This window comes from Callospermophilus lateralis, chromosome 4 (genome assembly GCF_048772815.1).
Source record: "Callospermophilus lateralis isolate mCalLat2 chromosome 4, mCalLat2.hap1, whole genome shotgun sequence".
Taxonomy (NCBI): Eukaryota; Metazoa; Chordata; class Mammalia; order Rodentia; family Sciuridae; genus Callospermophilus; species Callospermophilus lateralis.
Genome location: NC_135308.1, coordinates 86,117,944 through 86,133,276, shown reverse-complemented (window position 1 = coordinate 86,133,276; position 15,333 = coordinate 86,117,944). Strand labels below are relative to the sequence as shown.

The window sequence follows — 15,333 nt, the reverse complement described above, 5'->3', positions numbered from 1 at the left end:
ACATACATACATATATATATATGTTTATCTCATCATGGAGTAAGATAAAGTCACTTTCAATCATAAAGAGGAGAAAGATAAAGAAGAATTTCTTTCATGTATCATGAGAGATTTAGCTTAAATATGGATGGATTCTTAATCAGTATAATGAAATCATGGAAAAAATTGTTTAATCAACTTATGCTAAGTAAGATGCATTCTCATTTATCTTTGATAACTTGCATGGAGCCTTCACTGACAGCGGGTCATAGAGTAGATCATAATGCAGTTTTAAATCCATCAACTTTTTTATTTTGGAATTCTGAACTTTAATAAATTAGTTTCAACCACTGCCATTAAATCTAGTCTTAATGACTCAAGTCAGAGAGGCAATTGCCACTTTGTTATTTTTGTGCCGTAGTTTGTTAATACTTATGCTTCTGGAGATACTTCTGGCTTAGTTTCTTCTTTGTTGTTTCTTTCCAGTGTGGTAGTCTGTCTTCAGGATGGTCTCTAATGATCCCTCCTCCTGGTATTCAAAACCTGGTATCATCCCTTCTCACAGTACCAATATGAGAAGTTTTGGTGCCAAGATGAGGTTATAGATGATGGCTTCTTCTCTCTCTGTGCCCCTTGCTCATGAACTCTCTCATTCCCTACTGGATCATTTGCTCTGGTGTTAGAGTCTGTAAACAAGTCAGGATGACGCCAGGCAAAATGCCAGAGGGAGTGGTTTGTGAAGTAACGCCAGCGAGCCATTAAGTGTGGAGATTCCTTATTGGTTGACTGATGTATCTATATTATGCTAATTAGATAAGCTGTGTGGAATGTAAATACCACTCCTGTCCTACAATAAACGGCTCCTACTCCTGCTGTATCAATCTACACAAGTTGTTCGTCAGGTCAACACCCCTCCCCCCCCCTTTATTTTGCTGCAGCTGGACTGCGGCACTCTGGTATATAAACAATTGCTCTGTCTTGGGGAAACTCAGAGACAATTTAGTGGAAAGGAATCCAAGGTTTTAAACCTACACACCCTGAGGAACTGAGGAGTGCCAACAACCAAGCAAGTGGTCTTGGGTGTAGGTTCTTCTGTCCCAGTGAAGCTTGAGATGACTGTGGCCTCAGTGGACAGTTCGACTGCAACACATAAGATCTTGAGCCAGACCCATCTACCTAAGGTGCTCCCCATGTTCTTGACCCTCGAAACGTCAGCTAGTCAGTGTTTATTGGACTAAGCTACTAAATTTGGGGTAATTTGTTATGTAGCAACTGATAGGACCCTAACAAACCTACAATAAAATTATAATTTGTCACCATAAAAGACATCTTACTGGAACCTCTTCTGTCAGAATTTCTAAGGTGACTGGACCATGGACTGCCTAAGAGAAGATGACCAGAGGTTTTTTTCCCTCCTATTCCAGACCTGGTTGTGTAGTTTGTTCTTCTAATAAATAAATGGGATAAATTTGCTTCTTCTATCAAAATTCTCATGTATTCATTGATTATAGATACTTTTGTAGAAAAAAATATTATTTGGTATCTATAATTTATGTATACACACACATACCACCTCTATGTAACTATTTTAAAAATGGTCTAAATATTTTCTTTCTGCATATAGGTCTAATGTAGAGAAAAATGAAAAAGGTGAGTTTGATAGATAGATTATATTTATACAAACACACAATGTGTTTTAAATCTATAGATGCATTTGATGTTTATATACATATGTGAATATTTATATATTTTATAAAAAGTTATATTACATGTATTCTCCTCTATTTATATGATTACATACAGTATTTGCTCTATACATATAGCTTTACCTATATTTATCTAGAGATTTTACATTTGAATTAAAATTAAGGGATATATTTTGGTGGCTAGAAAATTATAAGAAATACTTTGTTAGAGTCGCAATGTATAATATTATATATCAGCCCTTTAAAATTCATCATAAAATTAGGAATGAGAAAAATGTATAAAAGTACCATTCCATGAATTTGGAAGAAATGTGTATGTGTGTGTGTATGTGTGTGTGTGTAGTTTTTTATTTACATAGGAAATATTTTTCCTTAAATTGACTCTGTAAGCATTTATACAGTTTATTTCCAAAAAAAAATCATACCAAGCAAAATTATTTATCATTACTAAAATTATTCCTTTCAGTTTTTTTTGAGATCCCAAATGCATTATGTATAATATTTTCACCAACAAATTAGTATTCTAATATCAACTTTAATTTAATCAGTATTCTTCTATATGGGTAGTCATAAGAAATTCAAATGTATTATGCTATCTTACACTAATTATTTTAAGAGAATACTACGTCATAGATTCAACCTAAAATCCAGAGTTATTTATGCATAATTGTGGTTTCTTTTATTGCAATTCAAGTAATTCTTGGCTAATTCTCACTATATCAAGGTATTAATCTTACAAAACATCTACCACTCAATAACTTGATGAGAATCAGAGTGTTTTCTTTTTCTATTTGTAAACTAACTCACTCACTCTCTCTCTCTCTCTCTCTCAACAAAAGTCATTTAAATCCAAATACTATAAAGACAATTTTATGGTAGCCATCTAATAGGATGAGTATTTTCTATTTCCACAATGATTATTGACAACAGCAATTCTTTTTAATATGGAGGAGATTGGAAGAAGTGGGGAAATAAATGACCACTGAGAATTGGAACTTTTAAAATGTTCTTTTACCAATAAAGATAAGTTTATGCCAATTAATTTCTAAATTTATATGAAATACTTGCTCCTGCAAATGCGAACAAGATAAATTTTGCTCTAATTGGAAGTTGTGTAAAAACTAATTACCCCTTTTGTGGGAAAACCTGCCACCACTCACCTGCCCATCCATGCCTCAGGAATGTTGTGTACCGCATAGACTGTGAAGCTGAGATGGGAATAGAGTCCAGGATTTACACTGGAAATGCTTCCAGGTGCATTTACAGGCTGAAAATCAGCGTAAAAGCTGTGACAATAGACATCAATAAGCTGGTAGATGGATGTGGATAGTTCAGTTGTCACTTTCTCTATAAAGCCTAGGAGAGAAAAAGGTAAAGATCAGGACATCTGTGAGGGTCATATTTATCATAAGCTATCAATTATGACTTTGAAATTCCTTATGATAAAGTTGAAGTAAAATTTAATTAAAATGACCTTTACCAACAGAAGCCAATTAGCCATCTGTGTCTCTGAATGCAGTCTGGCTTAGGTGCTAGTAGTTTAGCTATCAATAGTCTTTCTTACTTTCAGCAGTAGATATTTTGCAAACATGGTCTTCTAGTCACCTTCTAGTCACTTTAGAATTATTTTCAGACAAGGAATATATTTTCTACATATATAAATGCTATCTAGAGAATTAATCATAACAAGTTTGATTATGCTATGTTGTTTATTATTAACTAGCACGAAAGTGTGCTGGTATTAAAAAAGAATGGTAATGCTACATGACTGGGATTTGAAACAAGCTCAAAATTAAGGATTTTGATACTTACTAAATCTCTTCAAAATCAAAGCCTCTCTTGAATTTTACCATTAGCTATTTAAAACATTGATTGATTATTACTGAAAGAGACTTGCCATGAATGAAGAAAAATGACTACGTGTATGGGCTATGAGTTATCTCTTGGTAGCTGTGGAGATGTTGAGAGAACAAGTAGGCACATCATTAGAAACATCATTGGAAATGATGTTCTGAAGAGCTTCTGTAATTCCAAAATATGCTGGACCAAGTCATCTGGCCCAGTTGTTTGTTTAAACACATGCAACTTCCTCTTAAGTTGTTTCTCAAACATGTTGCTTTTTAGTTTTTAGTTGCTTTGAAAAAACAATGGTACAAAGAGCTAGCTTTTCCTTTAGTAGTCAGCTATGCACCTGTGCTGGGGCACGTGATGTAGTACTTCAGGAAAGAGGCCAGCTTCAGCATGGAGCTTCTTCTTGCCCCTCAGGGCTCTCTCCATGCTGAAGCATTCTTTATTGTTCAACACCTGCTATTATTCACTTAGTTATTCATAAATTTGTACAAAGTTTATAAGAGAGACAAAATTTTACTTGCTTACTGCATTTCTTATATTGTGCCCTTTGTTGCAACAGCCTGGGGTGGGAGGGACTAGCAGAGTCCCAATTAAAAAAAAAACTCCAATTAAATTGATTTGAGAAATTATCAACAACAATAATGAAGTGAAATAGTAAAATAGCATAAAAACAGTATTAAAACAAGCCTCATCAATCTCTGGAGGCTAACTAACAGGGATTTTCCTGAACCACAGGAGTCAAAGAATTAAAAATGTACGGAAACATCTTTTCTCCCAGTCCCCAAATTGTATGGAAGCAGGAAGCACAAACTTCTTGTCAATAATTCCCAATCTTGTGCATATGTGCTAATGATTATCTACCTAAAAAGAATCATAGAGCTGGGTTAGAAATATTATTAATTCAAGTCCTAGCACATACTTTGGGGATCCTTAATCATTTGGATAATTACTCAAATTCTATTTGTGTATGTGTGTGTGTGTGTGTGTGTGTGTGTAGAAAGCCAGTTCTTATTTGCTTCTTTGAGTTGTTTAAGAGATGTGTGCACATGCATTGCACTACTTTCCAGAGCTCTGAATGAAGAATATACTTTAAACAATATCATCAAAATGTATTAAGGACACAATCCCTGGGCTTGGTGGAGAAATATGGTGAAATAATGCATATCACAACTGAGATACTCCTGGAAAAGAATTATAGCACCATGAAATAAAGAAGCAATGGCAATGTATATGCAATTAAATATAGCAATTAGAATCTGTCATAATTTATCATAGGAGATAAATCTCTATGCAAATTGCTGTACACTTTTGTGGAATTTTATATTTATTTCTCTGAGGAATATGAGGGGAAGAAAGTTCATTACAGCATTCCTAGCAGAAAGGAAGTGAGGCCAGTTCCATATTGACCTTCCTCCAGCTTGTCCATCCCACACACTACTCCTTAGACTCTGTGCTGGTAATATTGTGATGGAGTGTTCATCCCATCTATTCCTCTCTGGTGGGATGGAATTTATGAATAGATAGAACAGGGGCCTTTCCAGTCCCTCATTTTTTTTCTCCATACTCTCTGCTGGTCCACTACTTTCTATGAGAGAGGTGGGGGAGTTCCTCAAATATAATCTGCTGTCTTCTTTTAATGGTGGGAGTTAGAAAAAAGAGGATATCTTTCTGTACACAACTTTTTACTGAAGAGAGTAAGGATGTGGAGGCAACTTGGAGTTATCTCTGCATCCAAGGTTACTAACTGAACATCTGTGAGTCAGTCTCTTTAAAAATGCTTGGAATATTCCTGTGCCAAAACCCATCTGCCTGTGCAAACAAGACCAGCCCTGACCACACCCTGCAATGAAGTATGATCGTATCTTTTATGTATACTAAGACAACTGAGGATCAAAGAGTTTACTCTGGGGTCACAGAGTTAAGAAGTGGAAGAATTGGGATGCAAAACCAGTTCTGCTTGATTTGAAAGTTGGACCTTGCTCTACATCACACACACCCACCATTTTCTCTAGAAACTGTCCTCTTGTATTTTCCAATAATATAGTCCCAGAACTTTGGTGAATACTGATTATTCCAGAACCTAATCCTTTTATCTGGTCTTTCAAATAGAGCTTGAATTTAAATTTGAAACTAGTGACTTTGGAGATCTGCAATTTTCTCATCTTTGTTACATCAAAGTATAATTAATAGTAAAATTTTGCAGTGTCTTAGAATGAGTATCAGGAAGTTTTTAATATTTCTTTAATTTTAATAGATCTCTTTTCTCCCTTATTAAAATATATCAAGATGAAAGTTAAAATAATGTGAATTTCTTTTCCCTTGAAGAATTATCACTTCCATTAGTGAAAGGGTTTTAGTAAAGTATTTCTTCCCCTCACAAAGTATTTCACGTAGTTAGGGCATAGTTACTACAGTATTTGGATTAAACATTGAAAAAAATATTTGGAGTTCTATAAGTGAATCTTTTTCTTTCTTTTTAAAATATGTGAGTGTATGTATGTCTTACCTTTTACTGAAGTCTGTGAATCATGATGAAAACTCTGAAAAAAAGGATCCAAAAACATACTTGTTATTCAGATGACAAATTTACAAAGTAATCAAACCTATAATAGCCAAAATCTAAACAATAAAATATCTCTGGAATGAGAAAAAGATAAAATATTTCTTGGCATTATATATCCATCTTGCTTATTAAAGAAAGATTCTAAATTATATGAAAAAAGAAAGATTTCTGAACACTGTAATAAAAAGTGTGAGTTGTTTAATTTTTAATAAAAGAAATTGCTAGAATAGGTTTAATTCTTTTCATTATTATTAGAATTATTCTATATATATTGTTTAAGTTCAGTCTTCCTTCCATGACACTAACTAATTGTTTTACATAATGCATTTCCAGTTCTATTTTGTGTTGTCTCTCTTGTTATTAGCAGTTATTCAAATGTAAACTTTGGTTAGTGCCAAAAAGAGGACTCTATTGAAGTAGATCAAGTTATGTAGAATCATTGTATAGTTTCATTTCTTTCTTTAATTTTAGGGTATTTAAAAAAAACAGCTAACAGTCAAACACTAGAGAAAGATAGTGCATCTTGAATCAGAGCTTTAAAAAAACTAACAATCTAATGTTTCACTTTTGATTATTTTCATTGTTATTTATGCTCATTTTCTTTGTTATCATGTTCATTTCCATTAGCATCATAACATTTATTTATTTAGTCATTTATACTCCAATTAGTTAGGATTAGGATTTTCTGGTTATAACTTTATTATCATGAAAATTGTACAGGGTTGTTAGTAGAGTCACTAAAATTAAAACTTCAGCCCAAAAGAAAATTCAATTTTCTAATAAGGTTAAATTTTGACACAGGATATTTAAGAATTTAAATACACACACACACACACACACACACACACGCACACACACACACACACACACACACAGTCTCACTATGTTGCCTAGGCTGACCTTGAACTCCTTAGCTCCTCTATCTAGAGTAGCTGGGACTTTAGATACATTCTACCATGCCTGGCCCTAAACACTTTTTAAGTAAAATTTTAAAGTTTGTTTTAAAGGAAATCCAATTAATTAAGAAACATATAAAGAACTTGCTACAGTATTCCAGTAAAGAGTAAACATTTCTGTCATTTAAAAACATAATTAAATTTACAGAAAACTTTTCACTTAAAAGCATCATTATATGAACCTACTAAGAAGCTTTTCTATTAGGTAAAATATCTCATCTGTATATAGCATCAACCACTGATCTTAACAACTACACGTAAGGTATTCACTCCATCCATGTGGGTGAGACTATTAAAGATGTTAACCTGGCTTAACTAGAATCCAATTTCTTCAGAAATACAGACTTGCATTATAAAATCACCATGACATCCACCTACACCACAATGTGAAAGAACATATTTTTCATTTTTGTGGTTCATTTTTTTGTGTGAGTATTTAATGGAAATACATTAGGTGAACTTCTAGAATATTATTTGAAGGATAGAAATTTGTTTCCAGTGCTACGTGGGAGCATGGAATACAGCATAAATGCATTTGTGACATGATTCTTCAACTTGGCAAAGCTTGCATTTAATAAAGAACTAATTACTTCCCTGTATAGCAGGAAATAGTCTCTTGCAAGTTGACCAAAACTGCAGCCAAGAAAAAAGAAAACTTCTCAAATTTCAGAGTTTGTTGGCAGTAGACCTGGAGTTCTCAGTATTTCTTTAATCTTAGTTTTGTGGTGGGAGGATAGTTTGAATTGTTTTGGCATTGTTAACTAAAGTTGGTTACTGCACAAATTCTGCAAAATGTACTTAATATTTGTGCCAACATTCTTAAATAGGTGGACTCACAATTAAGATAGAATGGAAAAAGATATGGACAAAAAGTATGACTGTAGATGATGTAGAATAAATGAACTTTTAAATTCTGCTAAAAATAAAAATGTTCTCTTTTGGGTGGTAATGGTTATTGAACTATCTATTTTGACCACTATATATACTAAATAAAACTCATAATTGTTAACTCTTTTCTTCATTTCTATGCATGAAAATCATTTCAGTCTTATAAAAATACCACAAAACTTTATATAATGATTTAAATTGCACAGAAAACTTATGCAAGATTCAGTGGTTCTAAGTGCATAGGTTGATGAAATGCAAAGGTGAACTTCTCTTGGGTATTCTAATTGTGCATGGCTTTCATAGAAATAATCAATTTCTACATGAAGTCTTCTTTTGGCTTCCACTACATTGAAAGTTTGATATTTCTGAAAAAAATTTCATTTTTATCCTTTTAAGGAGTTTTCCCTTCAGTTAAGACTATTTAGATCTTTTCAATTCAAATGTCCAGCATTTGGTATCATCTTCAAAATACTCATTTTTTGAAATTCCTTAAAAGGATAAAAGTGAAAATTTTCACAGAAACTGAGTATTTTGAAGATGATGCTTTTTATACCTAGGAATAACAGTATTGTTTAAAGCGCTGCATACTAAAATTATATTTTCTTCATTCGTTGATCTGTTACTTGTTTCTACTGATTCACCAACTGCTGGACATTTGAATTGAAAAGATTCAAATAGTCTTGACTGAAGGGGTAACACATTTTCACATTCCTAGATCTGGTCCCTTCCAATGGCAAAGGTTCATACTTGTCATAAGGCTGTGAGATGATGGGGAGCTAACATGTGCTGAGGGAATTGTAGACATCATGTTGACCTCATGAGGATGATTCTAAAAACCTGCCACCAGTACTCTTCTCAGCACTCCAGAAATAGTAATGACTCTTAGTAAAGCAGCACAATCATCTGGGCCCTTTGTTAATTCCTCTATTCACAAGAACCCTGAAAATTCTGGTTATTTTATTTAGAAATAGAGAAAACTGAAACTCAGAGAAGTGCATTTAATTTTCCAAAGTACAGTGAGCTAGAAATGGATAGATCTTGAATTCAAACCATGTTTGCATTAGCCTAAGCTCACCATATCTTATTATTAGCTTTAGATGCTTAGAATGTCTCCAAAATGTTTTAATTTACAAGAAACTAATTACTTGTTGAAAGTTTGTTCTTACTACCTTGGTATCCTGATGTAACTTCATTTATTAGAAGGCTCTTCTTTAGCATCAAATAATTTTTACATTTTTAAGTTAATTGAAACATTTGTTTTCAAAACATACTGGTGGTATGCTTTTTAAGACTATGGAATATTTTTTTTTACTCTAAAACAAAATAGAAAAATATGGTCAAATTAAATTTGATTACATCAGATATTTTAGGTTGTTATCATTTGTGAAGACCACAGAGCTTAATATCTACACATGCAAACCATTTGGAGACTGTGTAATTATTTCATTTCCTTTTATAATAATTAGAAAGTTAAACAGTAGGTGTTTACCCATGAAGGAAAACTTGTGGAAACAAGCCAAATCTGCCTCAGACACTGAATTTTGAAATTTATTGATGATATTATTTATGATTCGATTTCACAAATGCTTTGTGCTTTCAGTTTTTAATCAATGTTTATCTTCGTTTTATTTGGTGATATGCCTCTATTGCTTCCCAGAATACCACTGACACTGTTCAGATAAATAATTTATTCAATTTCTACATTTGTTTTCACTGTTCTATCACATAAAACAAGTCTTGATTAACATAAGATGTAGATAGTCATTTCCCTATTTGAGAGTATAAGCAGTAAGCACGATAATTTAAACATTTGGTGAAAATATAATTATGTACAGCTTAAGTCAACCATTTGGAAATTTCAAGGCTGACGTATTTGAAGAAAGTATAATCTCTTTTTTTTTTCTTTGTTACCACATTTTTTATTCTGGACCACTGGTATGTAGATTTAACCATGCAAAAGAAATCCATTTAGGTGACCTCACTAAATTCTAATACATTTTTATCATAGTTTTATTGGTGTATTATAATTACTAAATTGTATACATATTTATAAACATATACTTCTATCTTTCAACTATCAACAGCTCTCTCCCCATTCATTCCTATTTTTATGTAGTTATTAATGTTATATAGATGTGAGTATTCCTGGGTTTTGGTGGGTAGCTCAGTAATATTGCATGTGCTTTTGAGAGACAACAGGAAAGTATAATCTCTATTGTTCATTTTATGCAGATAAGGAAGGTACACACTCGCAAGAAGTGTCACCTGTGTTAAGAACGTGTATACAGACCTGTGTCCAAATCTCTGTTTAGTCATGTATTAGTCCCCTGTACACAACACTATGAACATCAGATTTTGACAATAAAATAAACATTACAATGCCAACTTAATGGCATTGCTTGAGGATTAGTTGAAATAAAAATTAATGTATATGTGAAATTATTTTATATATTGAAATGCACTATCAAGTATAAATTACCATGATTACCGCTTAGCTGTAGTTTTTCTCTGTGAGATTTGTTACCTTGGTCAATTACCTTCTGAAAATATTAAATGGAAAGCCCCCCAAACAAATAATTTATCTTTTAAATTATGCACCACTCTAAGTAGAGCAAAGAAATCTCTTTTTGTCCACACTTTCCCAACCGGGCCTTTAATGATCCCTTTTTCCAATATATCTACACTGTATGTGCTACCTGCCCAGTAGTCATTTGGTAGTCATTGGGGTTATCAGATTGAATGTCACAGCAGTGCGTTGTAGCATTCAAGAAATCCGTTCTTTCCTTAACAGTAGCTCCAAAGTGCAAGAGTAGTAATGCTGTCAATTTTATTCTAGTGTGTTATTAAAATTCTTCTATTTTATTTTTATTGCTCTTAGTCTGTTACTGTGACTAATTTATAAACTACACTTATAATATTATAGATATATCTGTATAGGAGAAAACAATATATATAGGGTTTGGTACTATTTATGGTTTCAGGCATACCCTGGGGATCTTAGACATATTTTCTGAGGATAAAAGAGGACTAAATAATAATAATAGTAATTATTATTATTATTATTATTATTATCATCCATTTCTGTTTTATTTTATGTTAAAGTAATAATTTTGGATGCATTGTAACCAGATTTCATGTTTTTCTTTGGCAATAGCCACACTAATAATTCTCCCTTTATTTCTGGGATTTAGAAAAACCACGTGATGTCCATTTTTAAACCCCCTTAAACCAGAAAATCAGCACAGGATGTAGTATTCAGAAAAATGCACTCATAATTCATAGTAGCATTATGCACTACAAATTCAGTAAAAGATAACTGAGAAGCTGATACCTTCTTTTCTAATTATGTGCTTGAATACATGAGCATGGGCACTAATAAGGGCACACACTAATGGTTGTGAGAGTCATCAATAGCTTATATAAACGTGCATGTGAAATGTTATATTTATCTAGGTAGGACTGATTTCAGTTTCACTTGGAAGTTATGGGATGATTACAAACTTTAAAGGTGTAAGAAATTTCCTTTTAATTTAATTAAATCTATTTGGCGTAACAATAACAAGCTGCAGTTATTCCCAAATGATCTATATATACTATGTGCATGCACACACATACAAATACACATGTAAACACATCCAGATATATAGTATATCAAGTCAAAAGTCTATTGTTTTCCTTAATTAATTACTGAGCTCTGGTTTAATGTAGTTACTGTGTAACAAATGGATATATTTACCTTTATTTTTCCTTGAAGAATTAGATTTAGTTTGTTCACTGCATCTGTAATTTGTTTGGTTTCCACACACCCAAGAACACTGCATATATTTTTAATTTCTTCAATAACATCATCTGTATATTGCTGTAGATGAAAAGATTCACTGTTTATTAAAATTGAAAAGGCACAAGTATGTTACCAAATTACCACTTTTCTGTGAAGAGGAAATGGAAAAAAAATCTGGTTGTTTTTACATAAAGAGTTCTCAAGAGTCTGGTTATCCTGTGACCCAAGCCACAATTTGCATTGAGTGAATGCTCAAAGGTAGGACGAACTCAACACTAATTACTTACTTAACTACTTTATTATCTAACTGAACTACAACTTAACAATCTGAAACAAGACAAAAGAGAGGAAGAAAATAGAGGAGAAAGGAGAGAAGAAGAAAAGGAGAGAAAGAAAAAGAGACAAAGACATGGAATCACAACACAAAATATATGTCAGTTCTATTCTGGAGCATTTTCTTAACAAAACCTTATCAATTCAAAGACACAGCATGAGTTACTATATTAATAGGACATTACTTTGCCTATTTGTGAAAAAAACAACACACTTCTTAACATGTTGCTAATAACTCGTATGAGATTTTACATACACAGAAGTGATAACAGGTCTAGGGAGAATAACTAATTAATACCATGAAAGACAAAACAGATTCAAAAAATGTCCACAAATTTGATTTATGAACTAGAAGTAAGAAAGTGCAATTTAGTTGGGATACATTCTCAGTCTTCCATAGATTAAGTAGAAATGACTACTTATTATACTATGAAGAAGAAAAATCTATGAACAATTCCTATTGAAAAATCCAGTTGTTTCATTCCATGTAAATTCACTATAAGTGAACATATTGAGTCTGATGTGGTTACCAGAAGATTCACTTCATTAATAAATGGAACTAGAAGACTTGGAACCTCATTAACTAGGAAGCATTAAGTGTCACCCCATTTCCATGTGTCTCATCACTCCTGGAGTTTAGTTTTGGGTAGCATGCTTGAGAATGCACTTGACAAGCTGGATTTTCCCAAAGGAGAGCAACCTCACTGTTAATATTTTGTTAACATATTCATTTAGAACAGCACAGTAGACAACATTTTCAGCTCTACATGCAGTCAATGGGTATTCAAATCTTGCCTCTTTTCCTTTCTACCTGGGACATCTTTATAGTATTTAGCTTTAATGTGCCTAGGTCCCCTCTTTTATGAAGCAGGAATAATAATAATAATCAATTATGGGTTTGTTGTAAAGATGAATTAGATAAAACATTAAAAAGTGCCTGGCAGAGAATAATAGCTAAATTTTAATGCTTAATTAATTTCTATCCATTCACACCAATATTTTAGTTTATAAGATGAATAAGACACTGCATATGCACAGATAGCTAATAAAATGTGAATTAAAAAGTTATAAAACTATGTGAGAGGTACATATTAGGTGCTATTTTTTATTCAGGCATTCTAAGTAGGTATGTGAGATATGTAAATTTGTGAAATATCTAATATTACTAATTAAAATGTAAATGTTGGGTTGATTTTGGTCAGTAGGTAGCTGGTAGCCAACTTACTGAATCTACTGCAACAGTCTTGCAGTAATTCTTATCTGATTTATCTTATTTTAATCTTCATAAAAATATTCATAAAAATATCCATGAAAGATAAATATTATATTCATTATATTCATGAGTCACTGAGATTTCTAGCATATGTTAAGTGAAATGCTGCAATTACAAAATTAACTTGGTGATTTATTGGATCTGAACAACTAAGGTTGGATTTAAGATGACTCCAAACTTTCATATTTGGAAAATGAAGAAGGCAGGCTGGCCATTAATCATGGCAAAAACACAGACATGATGGAAAAATTTGAGGTAGTATTGAAATGCATGTATTTTTTTTGATACACAGAGCATGAGCTTCCCAGGGAAAGGGCAATGTGGTTCAACTCCAGCAACTGATGGATTGAGAAACCTACCTTCACATGTGTATATGTGCACACTCGCACACAGAGACCCTGCAAGCTTATATGAACACTAGATAAAGTGTAAGAAAAAAACAAATAAATGTGCAATATCCCAAAACATAAACAACCTAATTCTCTTGGTGACATAAATGTAGCAGGAACTTCAAGCCTGAGGAGTAGCTCAAATGCTAATGCTGCAATGGCTGAGGAGAAATCAGACAGAATTGAGACCTCAGGCTTAAAGATTTATTGCTCATGTTGGATAAGTGGGTGAAGTATTATGCTTAAACTAGTTGGTAGAGGTAGGGGATGGGTAGAACAGGAGGTAAGAACCATGAAGAAACCCCAGACACTGGATGGATGGATGGTCATCTGTAAAGAGTGGAGGAAGAAAAACTATATACTTAACAACCAAGAGAATTTTTGAGGAAGTGTTATGGTTTAGCTATAGGGTCTCCCCCAAATACTCATATGTGACAATGCAAGAAAATTTAGAGATGGAGTAATTGGGTTATAAGATTTTTTTTTTTAAAGAGAGGTTTTGATACTTATTTTTTAGTTTTTGGCAGACACAACATCTTTGTTTGTATGTGGTGCTGAGGACCGAACCCGGGCCGCACGCATGCCAGGCAAGTGAGCTACCACTTGAGCCACATCCCCAGCCCCAAGATTCTTAATCTAATGAGTGTATTAATCCCCTAATAGAGATTAACTGGGTAGTTACTGTAGGTGGGTGGGGTATGGCTGGAGGAGGCGGGTCATTGGAGGCATGACTGGGGTTTTTATTTTGTCTAGGGTGAGAAAAGTCTCTCTCTCTCTCTCTTCTCTCTTCTCTTCTCTTTTCTTTTCTTCTTCTTCTTCTTCTTCTTCTTCTTCTTCTTCTTCTTCTTCTTCTTCTTCTTCTTCTCTCTCTCTCTCTCTCTCTCTCTCTCTCTCTCTCTCTCTCTCTCTTCTTCCTAGTGCCATGTTCCCAGCTACTACCTTCCACCACACCCTTCTGCCATGATGTTCCATCCCACCTTGTGCCCAGAGCAACAGTCAGACATCTATGGACTGAGACCTATGAAACCATGAGCACCAAAATAACTTTTCCTCCTTCAAATTGTTAGTCAAGTCTTTTGGTTACTGCAGTGAAAAAAGCTGACTAAAATAGATCTTTCTCTACCCAGAGTCTTTGCATGAGAAAACTAATTACCTAAAAAAATAAATGCTTGTCTTTGCTATGTATGGCTATGGATCATTAATTTATATTACCTGCACTGGGAATTTATGCTAAAAATAAGTGAGCTATTTTTTTTTTGTTATTTTTTACCCAGGCAGAAGCAAATGCAAAATTGCTGTGTAGAAATACCATCCTAAAACAAACCCAAAGTTTACCCCCAAATAATACATATGTAACAGATGTAAGTATACAAACACACACACACACACACACACACACACACACACCACACCACACACTTGTAGGAGGATAAAATCAGCTTAAAATTTACAAATTTGATGACAGCTGATCCACATTATAAAAATCTTTATAGATACAAACAGTGGGGTTATTTCAAAAGAAAATCCCTAATTCAGCCTATTTTAAGATATGTCAAACCCAGATCTGGGCATTATTTTTTTAGAATTTGAATATGATTCTCCAGAGAGAGAATA

The 15,333-nt window shown here is 33.2% G+C and overlaps 1 protein-coding gene across 2 annotated transcripts in view; it reads right to left on the bottom strand.

Annotated features, from left to right (window-relative positions):
• The window catches only part of Pik3c2g (phosphatidylinositol-4-phosphate 3-kinase catalytic subunit type 2 gamma), a 330,538-nt gene that overhangs the window by 251,458 nt on the left and 63,747 nt on the right, over nt 1-15,333 (bottom strand). For both annotated transcript variants that reach the window (XM_076852711.1, XM_076852712.1), the window contains exons 8-10: nt 11,680-11,802; nt 6,043-6,076; nt 2,846-3,041 (exon numbers count right to left, since the gene is read on the bottom strand). In XM_076852711.1, coding sequence (XP_076708826.1) covers nt 2,846-3,041; nt 6,043-6,076; nt 11,680-11,802 — 353 coding nt within the window. The remainder of the gene's footprint in view (nt 1-2,845; nt 3,042-6,042; nt 6,077-11,679; nt 11,803-15,333) is intronic.